This window comes from Oryctolagus cuniculus, chromosome 9, assembly GCF_051225735.1.
Source record: "Oryctolagus cuniculus isolate XC-2025 breed Fujian yellow rabbit chromosome 9, ASM5122573v1, whole genome shotgun sequence".
Classification (NCBI taxonomy): Eukaryota; Metazoa; Chordata; class Mammalia; order Lagomorpha; family Leporidae; genus Oryctolagus; species Oryctolagus cuniculus.
Window position 1 is genome coordinate 98399402 of NC_142875.1, and position 23085 is coordinate 98422486.

Here is a 23085-nt window from a genome sequence, read left to right on the forward strand (position 1 = left end):
TAATTTGAAATTTTACATATTCATTAAACTTACATTAGGGCCTTGGTAATTTCAGAGCTAACTCACACATTCAGTGTCTTTTAACTAATTATTACATTTCAGTAATGTCTATGTTCAATAAGGATCCTGCCCTAAATTGATACAGAAAAAAAAAATTCTAAATTGCATTACATCCAGAATATTAAAAGGGAATAAAGGCTAAGAAAAACATGAAAGCACCTACTAAGGAACCATCAAAAGCAGCATACATGTGAGAAAAGAAACAAAATAAAAACTCACCCAAATATACCATTCTGTTAACTCAAACAACAATCTATACCACCAAGGAAATTATCCAAGAAAATAATGGAATACTCCACCTTGACTTGTCGAGCTTGGCTGATGATGCATGGAAGACTAAAAAGCTGCTGGACAAAGGCCTTCAACTCTTCCACTGTCAATTTGGTCCGGGTCCTCCCACTATCTGGGCTCTGCCTGATGTAAAATAATATTGAGATCTACGTAAGAAAAATTCAGTCATTCTGACATCGAATGGGCTCCTACTATGCTCGGAATTTGAACCTAATAATCCTAGAACCTTAGCATTTAAGATTCCACGTTAAAGTAAGTTTTTAAGCTCTTCAGTTAGAGACTCAAAGATTGACCTCTCCAAATTATAGTTCCCCTAATCTACAAATATTAAACACTAAAGAAATTCCTCAGAGGCCAGCGCTACAGCGCAATGGGTTAAAGCCCTGGCCTGAAGCACCAGCATCCAATATGGGCACCGGTTCTAGTCCCGGCTGCTCCTCTTCGGATAGAGCTCTCTGCAATAGCCTGGGATAGCAAAGATGGCCCACGTCCTTGGGCCCCTGCACCCACATGGGAGACCCGGAAGAACCTCCTGGCTCCAGATCGGCGCAGCTCTGGTCGTTGCGGCCAACTGGGGAATGAACCATCAGATGGAAATTCTCCCTCCCTCCCTCCCTCCTTGCCTCTCCTCTCTCTGTGTAACTCTTTCAAATAAATAAATCTTTAAAATAAAAAAAATTCCTCACAGTGAACAGTTAAGTGCACTAAGTATTTCAAGAAGCTTAATACTATACAAAGGCCTCATGAGCTAACGAATCTTCTGAAACGGTTTCCAAATTTTTAAGGAATGCGCATTTTTCTTTTTTTTTAATTTTTTAATTTTTTTGACAGGCAGAGTGGACAGTGAGAGAGAGAGACAGAGAGAAAGGTCTTCCTTTGCCGTTGGTTCACCCCCAAATGGACACTGCGGCCGGTGCACCGCGCAGATCCAAAGCCAGGAGCCAGGTGCTTCTCCTGGTCTCCCATGGGGTGCAGGGCCCAAGCACTTGGGCCATCCTCCACTGCACTCCCGGGCCATAGCAGAGAGCTGGAATGGAAGAGGGACAACCGGGACAGAATCCGGCGCCCCAACCGGGACTAGAACCCGGTGTGCCGGCACCGCAGGCAGAGGATTAGCCTATTGAGCTGCAACGCCAGCCGGAATATGCATTTTTCTAAGACAGTCCCTAAGTTTTTGTAACATTCTCTAAATCGATCAGTGACCCAAAGGGTCAAGTTAAGATCTACTGATCAATTTCTCTAAAAAGGCTGTCTGAAAATGGTAGTTGAGGCCAGCGCCGTGGCTCACTAGGCTAATCCTCCGCCTTGCGGCACCGGCACACCGGGTTCTAGTTCCAGTCGGGGCGCCGGATTCTGTCCCGGTTGCCCCTCTTCCAGGCCAGCTCTCTGCTGTGGCCCGGGAGTGCAGTGGAGGATGGCCCAAGTGCTTGGGCCCTGCACCCCATAGGAGACCAGGAGAAGCACCTGGCTCCTGCCATCGGATCAGCGCAGTGCGCCAGCCGCGGCAGCCATTGGAGAGTGAACCAACGGCAAAGGAAGACCTTTCTCTCTCTCTCTCTGACTGTCCACTCTGTCAAGAAAAAGACAGAAAGACAGAAAGACGTCGCTCCCCCTCTTCGTGGAGGAACGACACAAGACCCTGCGCTGTTCTTCCGTCTGCTCGGCCCTCCCCGGGTTTGCTGCTGGTTCTTCCCGGGTTGGCTACTATCCCTTCCACCTCCGTGGAAGGGCAGTTCCCCCTGGCCGCATTCCCCACTTCCGCAGGGGAGCGGCACACCGCCGGCCGGCTCTCTTCGGGGGCTGCACAGGTGTTCCTTCAGCTAGATGTTCCCCATAGATGTTCCTGGTGCATGCCGTCTCTCTCCTCCTTTATAGTCCTCCTCCGCCAATCCCAACTCGGCTGAGTACGCTGCTCTCCAATCAGGAGCAAGTCCTACAGTTAATTGGTTGAACTGGAGGCAGCTGTGCGGAAGCTGTTTACTTCTCTCCCAGCGCCATATTGTGGGAGAGCAGATGCATAGAATAAGTCCTAATTCGAGTAACTTAGTCTAGTCCGGATTGCTCCCCACAGAAAGACAGACAGACAGACAGACAGAAAGAAGGAAAGAAAGAAAGAAGGAAAGAAAGAAGGAAAGAAAGAAGGAAGGAAGGAAGGAAGGAAGGAAGGAAGGAAGGAAGGAAGGAAAGAAAGAAAGAAAGAAAGAAAGAAAGAAAGAAAGAAAGAAAGAAAGAAAGAAAGAAAGAAAATGGTAGTTGAAAAGTGTCTAAAGTAACAAAATATAATGTGAACTGTTATAGAAAAAGCAATTCAGGTATAAGAAATGTTTAAATGACTGAAAAAAAAAAAAAAAAAAACAAATGCACAACTCTACGCTCCTTAACAGCAGCTGCCTCTGCATTTATCGAGGTTACTCTTTGCTGCCACCTGCCTACAATCTGTAGTATCATTTTATATATTTACTTACATTTACTTACTGTACATCTATTATGTGCCAGACATTATTCTAAGAACAAGAAATACAAGAATAAAAACAAAAGTGGTCAGCATTGTGGCATAATGGGTAAAGCCACAACCTGGGACACCGGCATCCCATATGGGTCCCAGTTCATGTCCCAGCTACTCCACTTCTATTTTTTTTAAAAAAAAGATTTATTTATGTATTTGAAAGTCAGAGTTACACACAGAGAGAAGGAGAGGCAGAGAGAGAGAGAGAGGTCTTCCATCTGTTCACTCCCTGGTTGGCCACAACAGCCAGAGCTGTGCTGATTCGAAGCCAGGAGCATGTGGGAGCAGGGGCCCAAGTACTTGGGCCATCTTCTACTGCTTTTCCAGGACTTAGTGGAGAGCTGGATCAGAAGTGGAACAGCCGGAACTTGAATCACACCCATATGGGATGCTGGCACTGCAGGCAGCGGCTTTACCTGCTACACCACAGCACCGGCACCATTGCTGCTCCATTTCTAATCCAGCTCCCTACCAATGGTCTGGGAAAAGCAACAGAGGATGGACCAAGTATTTGGGTCCCTGACACCCACATGGGAGATCCAGATGAAGCTCCTGGCTTCAGCCTGGCCCAACCATGGTCTTTGCAGCCATCTGTGGAGGAAACCAGTACATGAAAGATCTCTGTCTCTCCCTCTCTCTTTCTGTAATTCTTTCAAATAAATACATAAATCTCTTTTTTTATTTTAAAGATTTATTTTATTTATTTGAAAGTCAGAGCTACACAAAGAGAGGAGACAGAGAGAGAGATTGAGAGGTCTTCCATCCACTGGTTGACTCCCCAGATGGCCGCAATGGCCAGAGCTACACCGATCCAAAGCCAGGACCAGGAGCTTCTTACAGGTCGTCCACATGGGTGCAGGGGCCCAAGGACTTGGGCCATCCTCTACTGCTTTCCCAGGCCATAGCAGAGAGCTGGATCGGAAGAGGAGCAGCCAGGACTAGAACCAGCGCCCATATGAGATGCCAACGCTTAAGGCCAGGGCTTTAACCCACTGCACCACAGCACCGGCCCCCTATAAATCTTTTTTTTTTTTTTTTTTTTTCCAAAAATTCCCTGACATTCTAGTCTAGTGTATATCCTAGTGAGAGTTAGGGAGAGGAGAGGAGACTGAAAATAAGTAAGTAAATTAGTACATCAGAAGGTGGTAAGTAGCAGAAAAACAAAGCAGGAAAGAAAGAAGGTTACAAGTGTTGTCAGAACTAGGGCAGGTATTTGGCACAGCAGTTAGGATGTCACTTGGGACACCTACATCCCCTATCAGAGTGCCTGAGTTGTATCCCAGCTGCTCTGCTTTCAATCTAGCTTCCTGTCAATAAGCATCCTTGGATGCAGTAGAGGACAGTTCAAGTACTTCGGTCCCTGTTACTGAGGTGGGAGACCTGGAATGAATTCCAGGCACCTGCCTTTGGCCTGGCCCAGCCCTGGAAGTTGCAAGCATTCAAAGAATGAGCCAGTAGATGGAAGATCTGTCTACTTTTTAAACAATAATTAAAATAATAATAGGGCTCACCAAGAAAGTGACATCTGAAAAGAGACTTGAAACAAGTAAAGGAACCAGCCACCTGGATACGGCGGGAAGAGTTCTACAAGCAGAGCAGAGAGCAAGTGTGAGGGCCATAAGCAAGAACGCGCCGCGGAATGGAGGCAGAACGCAAGCAGGAGAGCACGGCAGAGTGCACTGAGGAAAGGAAAGCTCTTGGAGAAAGGAAAAATAAGATAATCCATTTTCATAAAAGGTAGACTATGAAGTTAATCTCTTGACCCAAAACTACTTTACTTTGGATCCTATGTTGTTAAGAATCTTGATATTTGCTGTTAAGGAAGCTGAATTTGGGGCCTAATGAGTGAAAAACTAGTTTTAGTCAGCTACTAATCAACTAATAATAGATTTCTTCTGGGAGTTCTTCCTATTATTCAACGTAAGGAAAGGAAACTTGCTTTCCAGTTGTCTACAGGAACCTGTTTTACCCATCATAAAAGTGAACTTTTAAATTTATACAAAGGGACCAGTGTTGTGGCACATCAGGTAAAGCCGCCACCTGCAGTGCCAGCATCCCATATGGGTGCTGGTTCGAGTCCTGGCTGCTCCACTTCTAATCCATGGCCTGGGAAAGCAGTAGAAGATGGCCCAAGTCCTTGGGCCCCTGCACCCAAGTGGGAGAACAAGAAGAAGCTCTTGGGTCCTGGTTTTGGTATGGCCCAGCCCCAGCTGTTGCAGCCATTTAGGGAGTAAACCAGCAGATGGAAGACCTCTCTCTGCTTCTCTGTAACTCTGCCTTTCAAATAAATAAAACTTTAAAAAAAAATTTTATGGGGCCAGCACTGTGGCGTAACAGGTAAAGCCATTGCTTATAGTGCCAGCATCCCATATGGGCACAGGTTTGAGACCCGTTGCTCTACTTCCAATCCAGCTCTCTGCTATGGCTTGGGAAAGCAGTAGAAGATGGCCCAAGTTCTTGGGTCCCTGCACCCAAGAAGCTCCTGGCTCCTGGCTTCAGATTGGCGAAGTTCTAGCTTTTGGCGGCCAATTGGGGAGTGAACCAGCGGATAGAAAACCTCTCTCACTCTGTCTCTCCTTCTCTCTCTGTGTAACTCTTTCAAATAAATAAATGAAATCTTTTTTGAAAACGTTTAAAGAAAATTTATATAAACCTCAAGATTCAGGAATCATGTTTCAAAAATCTAATTTTAGAAGTCACTAAATGCATTCAGTGTAGAGATGAAGCCAGGCCATAAAATATATAGCTATTAATTAATTAATTAATTAATTTGGCTATATTGAAAATAAACTAAACTTCGTAGGCCTTACAAAATTATTTTCCCGCCTACCGCCAAGGGTTTGACCCACAGCCACTATACAAACTTCAATGTAATCAGCAGCACTGGGTCCAGCAGACCTGTCTACTATTGTCCTGCTACAGCAACTTACACTAACTTGAATTATAAAGAGCTTCTTGGGGCAGTGTTGTGACACAGTGGGTAAAGCCTCCAACAGTGACACTGGCATCCCATATGGGCGCTGGCTGGAGCCCCATCTGCTTCACTCCAAATCCAACTCCCAGCTAATGACCCAGGAAAAGCAGCAGAAGACAGCCCAAGTGCTGGAAGAAGCTCCTGGCTTTGGCCTGCCCCAGCCTCCACCACTGAGGCCATCTGGGGAGTAATCAGCAGATGGATGAGCTCTCTCTCTGACTTTCAAATAAATAAATAAATCTTTAGAAAAAAAATTAAAGAATATTTCACAGTTTCTGAGCACCTCTGCCCCCTAAAAAAGAAGAAAATAGCAGGTATATTTTGGGGGAATAGAAAGTCAAGGCCACAAGAAGTAAAAGATAATGTCAGATCTCACAGGTAACTTAAAATTCTGGCTTTTTGGGCCAGTGCTGTAGCATAGCAGGTAAAGTTGTCACCTGCAGTGCTGACATCCTATATGGGTGCAAGTTCGAGACCCAGCTGCTCCACTTCCAATCCAGCACTGTGCTACAGCTTGGGAAAGCAGTAGAAGATGGCCCAATTCCTTGGGCCCCTGCACCCACATGGGAGATTCGGACGAAGCTCCTGGCTCCTGGCTTCGGATTGGCTCAGCTCTGGCCATTGCGGCCAACTGGGTAATGAACCAGCAGATGGAAGATAGCGCTCCCTCTCTCCCTCTCTCTATGTGTAACTCTGATTTTCAAATAAATAAATAAACTTTTAAAAAATAAAAAATAAAGTCATTCTGCATACTTCTGACAGCTTTAAAAAAATTCTTTCACTCCAAAAGCAACAAAGAGCCAGTAGAAAATCAAACTTTTGTTACGCTTACCGGTGTTTCTGCTTTTTACTCAGGAGTAGCTGAGCCACAGAAGCACAGGTCTCAGCTTCTTTTACAGCATCCCTGAGTTTTCGAAAGAGCTCATTCTCTGGGTATTTCCTGTCCTCAGCATCTTCCAGCATTACTCGCAATTCAATCAAATCTGTAAAAATAAAAATACCATATACTGTGATCACAGAACAAAAGCCATTCTAAAATGTTCCCTAAACTCACTCAAGTGCGTTATCAACCTAATAGAAACCTACCACAGCTGTGCAATGAAAGCTGCTGACCAGGTGGGTGCTCGTTCCCTAATGCCTGTTCACAAACATAATAATCAAGTCTAGGGGCTGGCACTGTAGCATAACAGATTAAGCTGCCACCTACAACACAAGCATCCCACTGGTTCAATTCCTGGCTGCTCCACTTCTGATCCAGCTCACTGCTACTGGCCTGGGAAAAAGCAGCAGAACATGGCCCAAGTGCTTGGCCCCCTGTACCCATGTGGAAGAACTGGAAGAAGCTCCTGGCTCTTGGCTTTAGTCTGGCCCAGCCCTGGCCATTGTGACCATTTGGGGAGTGAACCAGTGCCTGGAAGACTGACCTCTGTCTCTCCCTCTCTATCTTTCAAATAAAAATAAGTAAACCTTTCAACAACAACAAATCAAGTCTATATTCAATCAACCCCTAGTCTCAATCCCAGAGGAAAAAATAACCCAAACTGAAAAAGACCTCTTTTAAAATGACATTCATTTCAACAAATTCATCCAAAAGGGGAAAAGTAACCTTTCTTGTGGTTGAAGTTAGCAGCTAATGCTTCTGTAACACGACTGACCCAGGTGTCATAGGACTGTGCCCTGACTTTCACACCATATAACAGAGAAGGGAGGTCTTCTAAAGGGTAACGATACCTATAAAAAAAAAACAGAGATTAAATCCAATAACAACGTCAAAATAAGTTTCAAGTACAATCAGCTTAAGTACAATGGCCAGAGGAATAGGATCTTGATTTATATAAAATCAAAAAAGCCCACAATTTTAAACCAAAGGGAGATAAAGAACATATGAAATAAATAATAAGGAAACTACATTTTAGCTGCCAAGTATGGTCCAACTTTAAAGGACTAGTTCTCAAGCAGGGGAATTAGAGGAACAAACAGAAGGTATCAATCTAGAGACAGAGAAGGGAATAACCAACAACATCATTAACCAACAATATCATTAACAAGATAATGGAGGCCTTACAAGACACTTTTAGATACCTAAGACATTTCTTCTGCATGGGGCAGGGGCACAGATCAGTTGGATGGTAGAGACATACAAGCCGCTCAGGATTACAGGAGCATGTGAGAGCAGAGAGAAAACAGGTGGTTCTGCATGCTGAACACTGTCGTTCATCATCAGGAACAAGTTCAAACACCTCTTCTTCTGACATCAGGACACCCTGAAATATAATTTATGCCAGTAAATGAAATCTTTCTAATTTTTAAGGCATCAAAAATCTTGATTTTTATCTCTGTGGGCAAATTTCTGATTTAAGACATAAACATGAAAAGTACAATAGCACAACATGAAAATAATTTCTAAAAATAATCATTACTAGGGTGGGTGTAAGGGGCAGCAGGTTAGGGCCACTGTTTCCACGGCCCACATCCCAATCTAGAATGCCAATTCAAGTCCCAGCTACTCTGCTCCCAATCCAGCTTCTTGCTAATACACCCTGAGAGAAAGCAGATGATGGTTCAAGTGCGTGGGACCTTTTCACCCACATAGAAGATCTGCATGGAATTCCAGGCTGCGGACTTCGGCACGGCCCAGCCCTGGCAGCAGGGCATCTGGAGAGTGTACTGGGGGTGAAATTTCTGTTTCTTGTCACTCTGCTTTTTGACTAAATGAAAATAATTTTTTAAGATTTATTTATATATTTGAAAGTCAGAGTTACAAAGAAAGAGGAAAGGCAGAGAGAGAGAGAGGTCTTCCATCTGATGGTTCACTTCCCAATTGGCTTCAATGGCCGGAGCTGCACCGATCCAAAGCCAGAAGCTAGGAGCTTCTTCCAGGTCTCCCATGTGGGTGCAGGGGCCCAAGGACTTGGGCCATCTTCTACTGCTTTCCCAGGCCATAGCAGAGTTGGATTGGAAGTGGAGCAGCCAGGACTCAAACCGGCGCCCATATGCTATGCCGTCACTGCAGGCCAGGGCGTTAACCCGCTGCACCACAGCGCTGGCCCCAATAAATTTTATCAGAAACATAAAAAAATTACTCAAATTTTTAAAGTAGACAACACTAAACTTTGATATCCAAGGATGAACATTTGTGTGATAAAACTATAAACAATATACAAATAGGTGACAACTACAAAGTCAAGATAGCTTTTAGAGGGGGAAGGTGGAAACTAATTGTGAGATGATTTTGGGGGTGGCTGACAAAGTTCTATTTAATGAACTGAATGGTGATGACAAGCTTTAACATATAGTTCATTAAGCTATATAAATTGTTTTACATGGGCCAGCGCCACAGCTCAAAAGGCTAACCCTCCACCTGCCTGGAAAAGCAGTAGAGGATGGCCCAAGTCCTTGGGCTCCTGCACCCACGTCGGAAGACCCAGAGGAAACTCCTGGCTTCTGGCTTCAGATCGGGTGCAGTGCCAGCCACTGCAGCCAACTGGGGAGCGAAGGAGTGGATGGAAAAATATCTCTCTCTCTGCCTCTCCTTATCTCTCTGTGTAACTCTGACTTGCAAATAAATAAATAAATCTTTAAAAATTTTTATATAGCTTCAAAACAGCTGGCAAAGGGGACACTAATAGGATAACTAACAAAGTTGGGCTGCTTCAAGAAATCTGACACCATTTCCCCAAGTACACTCCAAGGACCACTAATACCAAAAGACATTTTGAAAACAACAGTTCTTTTCTGGAAAATGTAGATTGGGGCTGGTGTTGTGGTGCAGCAGGCAAAGTTGCCTCTTGTGATGACAGTATCCTATACAGGCACTGGTTCTAAGTCCCAGCTGCTCCAATTCAGATCCAGCTCCGCGCTAATGCACCTGAGAAAACAGCAGAAGATGGTCCAAGTCTTTGGGCCCCTGACACCCATGTGTGAGTCCTGGAAAAAGCTCCTGGCTTCAGATTGGCCCAGCTCCAGCAGCTGTGACCATCTGGGGTGTAAACCAGTAAATGGAAGATCTCTCCCTCTCTGTCTCTTCCTGTCTCTTTGTAACTCTCCTTTTCAAATAAATGAAAGAAATAAAAGGAAGAAAAAAAGATGAATGCTGTATATCATATCCCTCTCACTTTGACAAATTAACAACAGACACCAGCATATTAAAGTAAAGCAGTAAGGATAAAAGAAGGAAGGAAAAAGTGATGAGACACAACGCCAAAGCAAAAACCCTGGGGCTGGCATTATGGAATAGCAGGTAAAGCCGCTGCTTCCAAGGCCGGCCTCCCATACTGGACTGCTGGCTGAGTCTCAGCTGCTCTGTTTCAATTCAGCTCCCTGCTGGTGCACCTAGAAAAGCAGCCTAACTTAGGCTGCTGCAATTCCATGTGAGAGACCAGGCTCCTGGCTCCAGTCTGGCCCAGATCTGGCTGTGGAAAACACGTGGGGAATGAACTAACATTTGAAAAGATGTCTTTCCCGCTCGTGCTCTTTCTGTCATTCTGCCTTTCAAATAAGTAAAGTAAAACTTTAAAAAAAAGAAACAAAAACCATCTCCAAACTAGATATTTTTTGTGTTCAACTCCTGCAGGGATCAAGATGAAAATGGATTCTTCCTAAAGGTTTACTTTTTATTTTTAGTACATTCCATAAGTAGTATCAGTTACAGAGAACGTTAGCAAACATACCATTTGTACTACAGATTCCCTTAATCGTGTTTCTTCTTCCATCATGAGCGTCAATTCTTTGCAGACCATAGCAGCCAAGCCTACATCTAGGCATTCAGGATCTGCTGCCATCTTGAAAATGAGTTCTTCATGGGAAAAGACACAATGACGCCTTAGCCGGCGGTAATGATTCACACACTGACGTCCAATGGGCAACTAAAAACAAGAAATTTCTATGTTAAATTATGGTTAATAACATATTCCGGAACTGAGCCACTATTTTATCCTTCAGATCCTCCCTTTTATTATAAAGATGACAGAATAATAAATTCTATTTGAATGTAAGAGCCAGCTATACACACACACACACACACACACACACACACACATATAAACCCTTTATGACCCAGTAGGAATTTCAAAGGCTTTCTCAGAGAAAATTCCTATAATCTCACATGTTAAAAGCTTCTAACCTAAGCTGTTGATTTTCTATTCACGTACATCAAGAATTTCCTTGGCATATAAACGAGGCAGACCAGTCTAATGTGAGCCTAACAGAAAAAAAAATACTGTAAAAATCAATATATAATTTTAAAGTTCAGACCATAAAGGATTAAGCTTACGTAATAAACATTCATTTCCACAAAACAAGAATAGATATGATTAGAAGGGAGAAACTGGAGGGAAGGGGGAGAAATACTACTTAATCCACACTAGCTCCTGGATTCAGATCGGCCCAGCTCTGTTGCAGCCATCTGGGGAGTGAACCAGCAGCTAGAAGATCTCTCTCTCTCTCTCTCTCTCTCTGCCTCTGCCTCTGCCTCTCTGTAACTCCACCTTTCAAATAAATAAATAAATCTTTAAAAAAAAAAGGCAGAAACTTACCATAGCTCATATATGAATCACCCTGTTTCCTACCCAACACTTTACCAAGTACCATATAAATCACAAAACATTCAATGAATGTTTGTATGATTTTGGTAACAAGTGTTGTGGCACAGTGTTAAGATTAAACTATATGTGGGATCTGCACATTCCATAAGGGAGTGCCAATTCAAATCTTGAAACCACCACTTCTAACCCAACTTCCTGCTAATGTACCCTTAGAGGCAGCAAACTTGGGCCCCTGCTACCACATGGAAAACTGAGATGGAGTTTCAGGCTCCTGGCTTCAGTCTTGCTCAGCTGACTGTTGTGGACATTTGGAGAGTGAACGAGCAGAGAAAAGAGCTCTTTCTCCCTCTCTGACACTCTGCCTTTCCAAGCAGATGAAAATAAATAAAATTAATTTTTAAAAGTTGGTTCAATTTTGGGGCCGGCACTGGTCCTAGCTGCTTCATTTCCAATCCAGCTCTCTATGTCCTGGGAAAGCAGTGGAGGATGGCCCAAGTCCTTGGGCCCCTGTACCAATATGGGAGACCCAGAAGAAGCTCCTGGATCCTGGCTTTGGATCAGCTCAGCTCTGGCCATTGCAGTCAACTGAGGAGTAAACCAGCTGATGGAAGACCTCTCTCCCTCTCTGGTTCTACCTTTCTCTGTAACTCTATCTTTCAAATAAATAAAATAAATCTTTAAAAAAAAAAGGTGATTCAATTTTTAAAAATACATTACAATCCAAGGTAAAATCCTAAATTTAGTCTTATTCTTGCTAAATTATGCTACTACCAAAGAGTAACAAAGAAGAAGTTTAAAATTACTAGATCTTTGGGGATGGTGGTGTGGTACAGTGAGTTAAGCCACTGCCTGTGACACCGGCATCCCCTGTGGGTGCCAGTTCTTGTCCTGGCTGCTCCACTTCTGATCCAGCTCCCTGCTAATGGCATGGGAAAGCAGCAAAAGACAGTCCAAATAGTTGGGCCCCTGCCACCCATATGAGAGACCTGAAAGAAGCTCCTGGCTCCAGTCTGGCCTAGCCCTGGCTATTGTGGCCATTTAAGGAGTAAACCAGTGGATAGAAAATCTCTCTCTCTGTTCTTCCCTCTCACTCAGTAACTCTACCTTTCAAGTAAATACATCTCCTTAAAAAACTAATAGATTATTCATTAATCAAGGAAACAAATATTACCTCTCTACAGTTAATCATGGGACTTAATAAATTAAGATGTCCACAGAGGGGCCTGTGCTGCGGTGTAGGAAGCTAAGTCTCTGCCTGCAGCACCAGCATCCCATATGAGAGCCATTTCTAGTCCTAGCTGTTCTTCCAATCAAGCTCTCTGTTAATGGCTTGGGAAAGCAGTGGAAGACTGCCCAAGCACTTGGGCCCCTGCACCCACATGGGAGATCCTGAAGAAGCTCTGGCTCCTGGCTTCAGGTTGGCCCAGCTCCGCAATTGCAGCCAATTGGGTAGTGAAACCGAGGATGGAAGACCTCTCTCTCTCTGACTCTCCCTCTCTCTCTGTAACTCTGCCTCTCAGATAAATAAATCAATCTTTAAAAAAAAAAAAAGCTCACAGAAAACAAAAAACACAGAAAAAGCTCCAATATAACTAATATATTTGCCCCAAAAGGTTAAGTAAGGCAACAAAAATATATTACTGAAAGAAAAAGACAATGTGTATTATAAATATACAGTCTTTCCCCAATCAGTATCACATAACCGTAATTACTTTTTGATATCTACCTCATATAAAAGCAAAACACTGGTATTATCAAAAACACTGGTATTATCATTTACATAAAAGTACAGTACACAGTCTTAAAAAATTTTAAAAAGGGAATATAGCAAATATAAAATAGCAGAAGAAATGTCTATCAGAAGGAAAATGATGGCAAAATATATATTTTTTAAAGATTTTTATTTATTTATTTGACAGAGTTACAGACAATGAGAAAGACAGAGAGAAAGGTCTTTTTTCCATTGGTTTACTCCCCAAATGGCCTGGAATATTTTAAGATAAAAAACAGAACTAGATATTTGAAAATGTGGTAGAATTAATACTTGAAATTATCTCTAAAAGCCTGATGATCAACTTTGTACCACATAAATCACAAAACATTCAATGAATGTTTGTACGATTTTGGTAACAAGTGTTGTGGCACAGTGTTAAGATTAAGCTGCATGTGGGATATGCACATTCCATAAGGGAGTGCCAATTCAAATCCTGGCACCACCAATTCTGACCCAGCTTCCTGCTAATGCGCCCTTAGAGGCATCAAGCTTGTAAGCTCCAGGAGTGCTCTGAGAAAGCAGGAATCATATATTCCTAGAAAAGTATTAATTGCCCATTTAAAGTTTAAACAGAATGACAAAAAATTATAAAAGGATAAAGCATAAAGAACTAAAAAAATCTTCCAAATAAATAATATGGAAACTCAAAAAACTTTCTACTGCAACATTTAATCCAGTCTTCACGGAAATATTCATAACTGAACCCAGCTAAGCAACTCTGACAACTCAGCAACATTTTATGGGGGTGTTAGTAGACGTACAACAGCCACTTGTTATAGAACAGACCCAGTCAGCAGTACAGAAGTTCACAGCTTCAGCAAAGTTGTAGCCCTGATTAAATCCAGAGTGATAGGCACGAGGAAACGTCACAACAAACTCGCCAGCACACTGATTGGTCCTGTATACCTAAATGCAAATTGGGAAGCAAAAAAAGAAACAAAATAAAAACAACAAAAAAGAGAAAGATTTTATCAGATAATTTCAGAAGCCTTTTCTAAAACTGAAAACACTAAACTGTTAGCACATATCAGAAAATATCAGGATTTTAGAAGTAGCTAAAAAAACTTGCCATGGGACTCCAAATCCCATTAAGTTGGCAGGTACCAATGCCATCTTACTAGCTAAAGTGATCAGTTTAAGTTCATAACTGATCATAAAGATAGGATTAAGTGTCAAAGGGGTCACATAAATAAGACCAAGTGTCTGCTAATAATAATTGATAGAATTAAAAAGGAAAGAACGACCCAACATGGGAAGCAGGACACACAGCAGACTCATAGAATGGCTAATGCCCTAAACAGCACTCTGACCTCAGAATCAGCCCTTACGGCATTCAGATCTGGCTATAAAGCCCATGAGAGCATTTTAGGCATGGAAAGCCAAGACACTGAGCAAAAGTTGACCTACATGAAAGATCTCTGTGAGTGAGATCCCCGTGGAGAGAACGGCCATCAAAGAAGGAGGTACCTTTCTCTGAAGGAAGGAGAGAACTTCCACTTTGATTATGGCCTTGTCTAAATAAAATCTGAGTTTGTGAACTCAAGAGGCTTCCATAGCCATGGCAGCTCATGGTAAGAGCCTCGGATGATTACTGACATTATAAATAAGGGTATCAGCCGGCGCCGCAGCTCACTAGGCTAATCCTCCACCTGCGGCGCTGGCACACCGGGTTCTAGTCCCGGTTGGGGCGCTGGGTTCTGTCCCAGTTGCTCCTCTTCCAGTCCAGCTCTCTGCTGTGGCCTGGGAAGGCAGTGGAGGATGGCCCAAGTCTTTGGGCCCTGCACCTGCATGGAAGACCAGGAAAAGCACCTGGCTCCTGGCTTCAGATCAGCACAGTGCGCCAGCCGCAGCAGCCATTGAGGGGTGAACCAACGGAAAAGGAAGACCTTTCTCTCTGTCTCTCTCACTGTCCACTCTGCCTGTCAAAAATAAATAAATAAATAAGGGTGTCAATTGTTAAATCAACAACAGGAGTCACTGTGCACTTGCTCCCATGTAGGACCTCTGTCCTTAATGTGTTGTACTATCAGAATTAATGATTAAACTAGTCTTCAAACAGTACTTTATACTTTGTATGTCTGTGTGGGTGCAATCTGTTGAAATCTTAACTTAGTTTAGAGTTGAACTTCTGTATGTAATAAAGATAATTAAAAATGAATCTTAATGAAGAATGGAGTGGGAGAGGGAGTAGGAAGAGGGATGGTTTGGGGGTAGGAGGGCAGGTATGGGGGAAAGAACTGCTATAATCTAAAAGTTGTACTTATGAAATTTATATTTATTAAATAAAAGCTTTCTACAAAAAAAAGAAGTAGCTAGAATTCTACTTTCTTAACATAGTCACTGATATTTGTTATAATTCATGACACAAATTAGCAGCCAAGAGATTCTCAAGAAGAAAATGTTACTCTTACTAAGCTACTAGTTCCCTAATTTGATAAAATTTTTAAGAGAACTTTTTGTATTGCTGTATTGTAAATAGTGGTAAAGGATGGAATTGCCTGCTACCTTTGAATAATTTTCTAGAAACTAAATTGATTAGTTCACATGTCATATGGGATATCCCCAAAATCCACACATCTGAATCTCACTTCATTTTATAATAGCACATGTGTCTTCTGAAAAGTGCCAGATTCTAGTATAATTCATTCTTTAAAGATGAAGCAGCATTACAGATGTTACTTAACTGGCTGCCTCATTAAGGTTATAATGAATATTTGAGTATATGTACACACGTACTAGGCTTATACTTTATCTTGCTTTAGTTTCTATTTGAAAATCACTATAAAATCTGAAAACTAGGAAAGTTATATCATAGTATATATTTACTTCACTGTCTCATATATTAAAAGCTCTGAAATCTTTATACAAAAAATACGAATAAAGATTATTATTATTAAAGATATCACATGGGGTTGGCATTGTGGAGCACTGGGTTAATAAGCAGCTGCCGTGATACCAGCATCCCATATGAACACCAATGGGAGAGGCTGGCAGCTCAGTTTCCATTCTGCTCCCTGGGAATGCGCCTGGGAAGCCAGGGGAAGTGGAACATGGCCCAAGTAGTTGGGCCCCAGCCACCCATGTGGGAGACCTGCACAGAGTTCCAGGCTCCTGGCATCAGCCTGGCCCAGCCCTGGCCATTGCAGCCACAGCAAGTGAACCAGCAGACAGAAGTTCTCTTTCTGTCTCTCCCTCTGCCTATCAAATAAATAAACAAATCTTTTAAAAAAAATATATATATATCTTAAAATATACCTATATTTTGGCAAAAGGGGGATAAAGAATAGGAGTTTATTCTTCAAATCAGAAAGTAATTTACTGAAAACAGAAGATAGCTATACATAAAGCATGATTCAGATTTTAAAAACATCCCTTCTTAATCAGATAAAAGATGTTCCCTTCTGAGTATAAATTTAGCTGCTAGATGATACGACCTTTCATTTTGAGTTACAAAATAAGGCATATGTTTTGACTCCATTCTAATCAAAAGCAATAATAACTTTAAATTTAAAATACTGAAGGGAGACACAAAATGACTCACAGGCACACCATGCTCCATTAGCACATTGGGGTTCATTATGGTGACTAACTGATGTAGGAGATCAGGCTGGGATTCAAATAATTCAGGAGCCAGCTCCCTCATCACCTCCTCCAGTTGTTCTGCAGCATGAGATGGCACACCATACCATGTCTTTGGCTCCCCCCTAGCAAAAAAAAAATAAATAATTGTTTAGCTTTTAGCTAGGCAGAACATAGTACCAATGAGACCAAGGTCTCTGATTCAAATCAACTAAATTAACTTTTTCTTATTCCATGGCCGGAGATTATATACCCCAAATTTTAGACAACCATCTCACAAACCTGTGCTACCATTCATAACAAAAAACTACAGAGATCAGACACATACTTATCACCTCTATCAGAAAAGCAACTCAAAGCACATGGACTTGTTAAAGTGGATGAGTACCTTCAAACAGGAAAGACACTAAATGGAAAGCAAGCACTGTTCCAAATGAAACTAATATACTGCCTGGATTCACAGGTCCACTGGACAGTCTAATTATCCCCAAAATAATCAAAGCAAAAGCAATAATCAATGCTCTCTAGAATACCTGTAACTTCATTCAAATTGAATTCAATTTTACTACCCAAGAAAATAAGCCAAGGCTAAAATTTATTGAAAACTTGAATATAGTTATGTCTATAAACCTTAAGGACCAAAATCTTGACATCATTAGTCCACTAGACTTCAGAAGACTACAATTCATGTAGAACACTAAGTTGTACTCCAAGGAAAAAGATTTAATATTAGTCAAGCTATTTATAGGAAAACTATATTCTTAATCCTCTAGAATTCATAAGACTATAGAACAGTTCTGTCCACAAAAGAAGTTACTACAGTGATAATAAATGTTCTGTTTGTGCTGGTCAAAACAGTGAGCAGTTCCTACTCACATGTCTATGAAGTGCTTGAATGTGGCAAGCACAAGTAAATTTTTAATTTTACTTATACTTAACTACTTTAAATTTAAATAGCCACATATGGCTAGCAGCGATCATATCACACTATACAGCAGTAAAACATGACAAGAAAATCACGAGTTTTCTACTGTATATTATGTAGTTTCTTCGACATGGAGAAAAAAATATCATCCAGCTAAGATTTAATAGTGGGCAGAGAACTGCCTAAGAAAGTAAAAGCTGTGGGTCAGACACAAAACAAGTCAGCAAAGTATTTAATCACTTTTGTGATTATGTGTAACTTGGGAATTTTTAGAGAAAATTTATTTTAAAAATATTCTTGAAAATTTCTAATACTGAAGGTTATATCTTAATTAAACAAACTTTAAACATCTGTCCAGCATAACAAAGGATACACCATAGGACAGGTGGCACAGTAGTTAGGACACCACTTGAGGTGCCCACAGCCCATATCAGAGTATCTAGGTTTGATTGCTGGCTCCACTCCTGATTCTAGCCTCCTGCTAATGTACATCCTGGGAAGCAGAAGATAACGGCTCAAGCATTTGGGTCACAGCCATCCACATGGAATACCTGGGCTGAGCTCCTGGCTTCTGGTTTCTGGCTTTCGCCTGGCCCAGCTCTGACTGTTACAGGCATCACAGGAGTAAATCAACAGATGGAAGACTCTCTCTCTCTCTCTTTGAAATGAATAAAAATTAAAAAAAAAAAAAAAAAAAAAAAGACAAACCAATAGAGTTTTTACAAATATACATCATTTGCTCTAAAACTCTAGGCACTGCCACCTACATTTTTTTTTAAAAGACTGATTTATTTATTTGAAAGGCAGAGTTACAGAGAGGCATAGGCAGAGAGAGAGAAATCGTCTTCCATCCGAAGTAGAGCAGCCGGGGCTGAACTGGCGTCCATATGAGATGCCAGCACTGCAGGCAGCAGCTTTTACCAGCTATACCACCGTGCCAGCCCCTACATATACTTTAAAATGCAAAATCTCCTCTCTCTCCAATATATTACTAGTCAACATTTGGGTAGGAAATACTTGCAAAGTTTGTTCTCCTTAAACTATCACCTAATATTATTACATCTGAGAAAAGGTCACTAAGTATGTATGGATGCAATACTGAATATAGCACATACCAGTGTAGGTAATTGATGGAATAACTCCAGTGATCTTCAATGTGCCAGCAAAAAGAAGAAAAACACATCCCCACATACAGCCATGGCACCTTCATTCCAGAGATGTCCACATTAATATGTGCAAGAACAGACTGATCTAGGACAGGCATGTTATTCAAATTCCAACCAGAAAGTGCATATTCCTATAAAAGACCAAAAAAAAAAAAAAGTTAAGTGAAAGAGCAGAAATCACAAGTGTACAACAGAAATCTAAAAGGAATCTACCCCCCAAAGTAAATTCTGTTTATTTACAACAATCTAGGATATAGAAAATGTGCTCTTTTTTCTCAACTACATGTAACTCATGTAACCAAATATTTAATCTCACCTCCTATCTAGGTTCTATTTACATTTCCTTCTATTTCAGATACCTCTGGATTTACTCTGAGGCCCAAGAGCAAAGCTTATTATTACACCCCAGACTATCAGTAAAAAAATGTGATGCCTGTTTATTTTTACTTTCATTTATTTGGAAGGTAATAAGAGAGAGAGAGAAAGAGAGTGAACTCACATCTGCTAGTTCACTCCCCAAATGCCTGCAATGGCCAACATTAGCCTGGGCCAATTAAGTCAGGAATTCATTCCAAATCTCCCATGTGGGTGGGAAGAACCCAATCACTTGGTAGCCCAATTACCAGGATGGGGAATGTCAAGACTGCAGATCACTTAAGTCCCACAAACTCATTTGGTTGCCTACAAAGAGAAACACAGGTGGGACTCAAAATTCAATAAATCTGTAGCAGGCTAAACGGTAACTGGGTAATTTTGTATGGCCTGTGAATGTTACATCCCAATGGCCTTTGGTATAAAAAAGGTCCCCCACCACTGAGTCCTAAAACATCCCCACTGGGTCCCAGGGTCTACACTGGCAAAAAGCTAGAATCAGGAGCCAGAGCTGGAAATGGAACCAGACCTAAATGCCTGCTGTGAGGCCTATATTGGGAGGCTGTTATTATATTTCTATTTATCGGCCGGCGCCGCACCTCACTAGGCTAATCCTCCGCCTGCGGCGCTGGCACACCGGGTTCCAGTCCCCGTTGCTCCTCTTCCAGGCCAGCTCTCTGCTGTGGCCTGGGAAGGCAGTGGAGGATGGCCCAAGTGCTTGGGCCCTGCACCCACATGGGAGACCAGGAGAGAACACCTGGCTCCTGGCTTCGGATCAGCACAGCACACCAGCCATAGCAGCCATTTGGGGGGTGAACCAATGGAAGGAAGACCTTTCTCTCTGTCTCTCTCTCTCTCACTGTCTAACTCTGCCTGTCAACAAAAAATAAATATTTAGAATTTCTATTTATCCCCAGTAGCATAACTTCCCAAAACATCGTTACTGTATTTACAGAATGGTACTAGATAATGTGAAGACACAACATAATAAAATAGACGACCATGAATCTGTGGCAACACTGAAGGCTGACGTGATACACAAAGTCACCACCAGAGCCAGCACTGTGACACATCCCATATGGGCACCGATTCAAGACCCTGCTTCTCTGCTTCTCTGCTTCCAATTCAGCTCTCACGTTGGGAGATCCAGAGGAAGCTTCTGGTTTCTGGCTTCAGATCAGCCCAGAACCAGCCATTGCAGCCATCTAGAGAGTGAACCAGCGAATGGAAGATCTCTCTCTCTCTCTCTCTCTGCCTTTCTGTAACTCTGCCTTTCAAATAAATAAATCTTTAAAAAAAAAAAAAAAAGTCATGGAGGAGAGAATAAGAAAGTCTACTATCAAAGAGGGAAGTTCAATATGAAATGAGATATAACTTCTACAATCTAAAAGATTAAAAAACAGATTTCAATAGCTACTACCCCCCACCGTGTTTTTCAGTTTGTCAGTTAGCTGGTTGAAAATATAAGCAATCTAACTGAGGAAACAAGGTCTACACACAAAAAAGTTACCACACAAGGTAATATAAATCAAATTCCAGTTACAGCTATATACAAATAAATTACACAGTTCTCCAGGGGACAAGGAAATAGTTATCATCATGAATTTGATATGTTAGGAAAACTTCATAAAAAAGGAAGAAACTTTGAAGGGTAGATAAGATTTCGTTAAACATTTCGCGAAGGACAGCTACAGCAAAGAAAAAGATGAAACAGAGATGGAATACACTCATCCGGCTGCTGAAGTGGCACAGTGCAAGAGTCATACAAATAAGAAATAAGAATGGAAAGAACTAAGCTTGGATTTTAACCTACATTCTACAGGGAAATAAACATTTTGAAAAGTCAAATACAATAAAGTAACTTTAAATATTTTTTTAAATATCAAAGTGTTTTTACTCATCCTGTATCTTTTCTTTCAATTTGAAAGGCAGAGTTACAGGGTGATCCTTGACATTATAAATAAGAGTGTCAATTGTTAAATCAACAACAGGAGTTACTGTGCACTTGCTCCCTGTGTGGGATCTCTGTCCTGTACTATACGAATTAATGGTAAAACTAGTCTTCAAACAGTACTTTATACTTTGTATGTCTGTGCGGGTGCAATCTGTTGAAATCTTAACTTAGTTTAGAATTGAACTTCTGTATATAAAGATAATTAAAAATGAATCTTAATGAAGAATGGAATGGGAGAGGCAGTAGGAGGTGGGATGGTTTGGGGGTGGGAGGGTGCTTATGGGGGAAAAGATCGCTATAATCCCAAAGTTTACTTTCGAAATTTATATTTATTAAATAAAAGTTTTCTTAAAAAAAAAGCAAGTACAAGAAAAAAAATAGTTTCCTACACTAATATTAAACTTCCTAAATATAAGAATGGATCACAGTGCCCAAGACATTTGTGCAATGTACTTTTAGGCTACATACTTGCTTTCCTTCCAAGAGTCCAGAATTTTTGTGCACATTTAGCAAAGGGTACTCAGGTCACCAGTCCCCAGCATAAACCTTGTGCACTGTGTCTCTAATGAGCTTCTCTGGGAGGCAACATTTCACACATGTTGCCAGCATTTGATAATGGAGTAAATTCAGCACTTCTTTCAACAGGAGACAAAACCCTTAAATTACAATCAATTATGGCAAGGACCAGAGGAAAAAGAGAAGAAATGAACATCTCAATTCAGCTTTGTACAAAAAAGCTTTATACATCTCCTAAGGGACAGGACTTTATTTGCACATTGTTTTAAAAGTATGCTTTGGGGGAGGGTGCTGTGGCATGGTGGGTTATGCCACTGCCAATCCATATGGGATGCCAGGTAGAATCCAGGCTGCTCACTTGCAATTTACCTCCCTGCTAATGCATGTGGGAAAGCAGCAGAGGATGGGCCAAGTCTTTAGTCCTCTGTACCCACATGGGAGACCCAAAAAAGCTCCTGGCTCCTAGCTTCGGCCTGGCCCACCCCTGGCCATTGAGGCTATTTGGGGGGTGAACCAGCAGATGGAAGATCTCACTCTCTTTCCTTCCTTCCCTTTCTCTATAAATCTGCCTTTCAAATAAATATCTAAAATCTTTAAAAAAAAAATGCATATTTGGGAGGACACATTTGGCTGAGCAGCTAGGATGCTGGCTAAGGTATCCATGTCCCATATTGGAGTACCTGGGTTCAATACCCAGTTCTGGCTCCTGATTCTGGCTTCCTGCTAACGTAGACCCTAGGAAGTAAGTGATGGCTAATAGGATTGGGTTCCTACAACCCACATGGAAGACCTATACTGAATTCTTGGCTCCTGGCTTAGGCCCAGCTCAGCCCCAGCTGTTGCAAGAATTCAGGAAGTGAATTAACAGATGGAAGCTCATATTCTCTCTGCCTCTCAAAAGATTTTAAATGTATAACTGAAAGTCTATCTGCTCAAGCACTAAAGGAAAATTATTTTTGAAACTATCAATAAAATGTAATTTAAAAAAATAATTAAAATGAAGTTAAATAATTATAAAGGCATTTTGAATTTGCTGTTTTTTAAACTGAAGACTAATTTATATTGTCCAAATCCTACTTTTTTTAAAGGTTTATTTATCTATTTGAAAGGCAGAATTACAGAAAGAGAGGGATAGATACAGAGATCTTCCATTACTGGTTCACTCCCTAAATGGCCTCAATGGACAGGGCAAGACCAGGCCAAAGCCAGGATCCTAGAACTTCATCCCAATCTCCTACCTGGGTGGCGGGAGCCCAAGCAATTGGGTCATTCTCCACTGCCTTCCCAGACATATTAGCAGAGAGCTGGATCGGACATGAACCAACACATATACGGGATGCTGGTATCACAGGTGGTGGCTTAACCCACTATGCCACAACACCAGCTCACAAATCCTAAATACTTCATGCTTTTAAGATAACATGA

General features: G+C 41.7%; 1 protein-coding gene across 1 annotated transcript in view; it reads right to left on the reverse strand.

The window, feature by feature from the left end:
- KDM5A (lysine demethylase 5A) overlaps positions 1-23085 on the reverse strand; it is a 94593-nt gene that overhangs the window by 37059 nt on the left and 34449 nt on the right. Inside the window, 8 exon segments of the mRNA XM_089304435.1 lie at positions 360-474; positions 6664-6814; positions 7438-7562; positions 7914-8095; positions 10502-10696; positions 13935-14054; positions 16690-16852; positions 18768-18949. Of these exon segments, the coding sequence (XP_089160561.1) occupies positions 360-474; positions 6664-6814; positions 7438-7562; positions 7914-8095; positions 10502-10696; positions 13935-14054; positions 16690-16852; positions 18768-18949 (1233 nt within the window).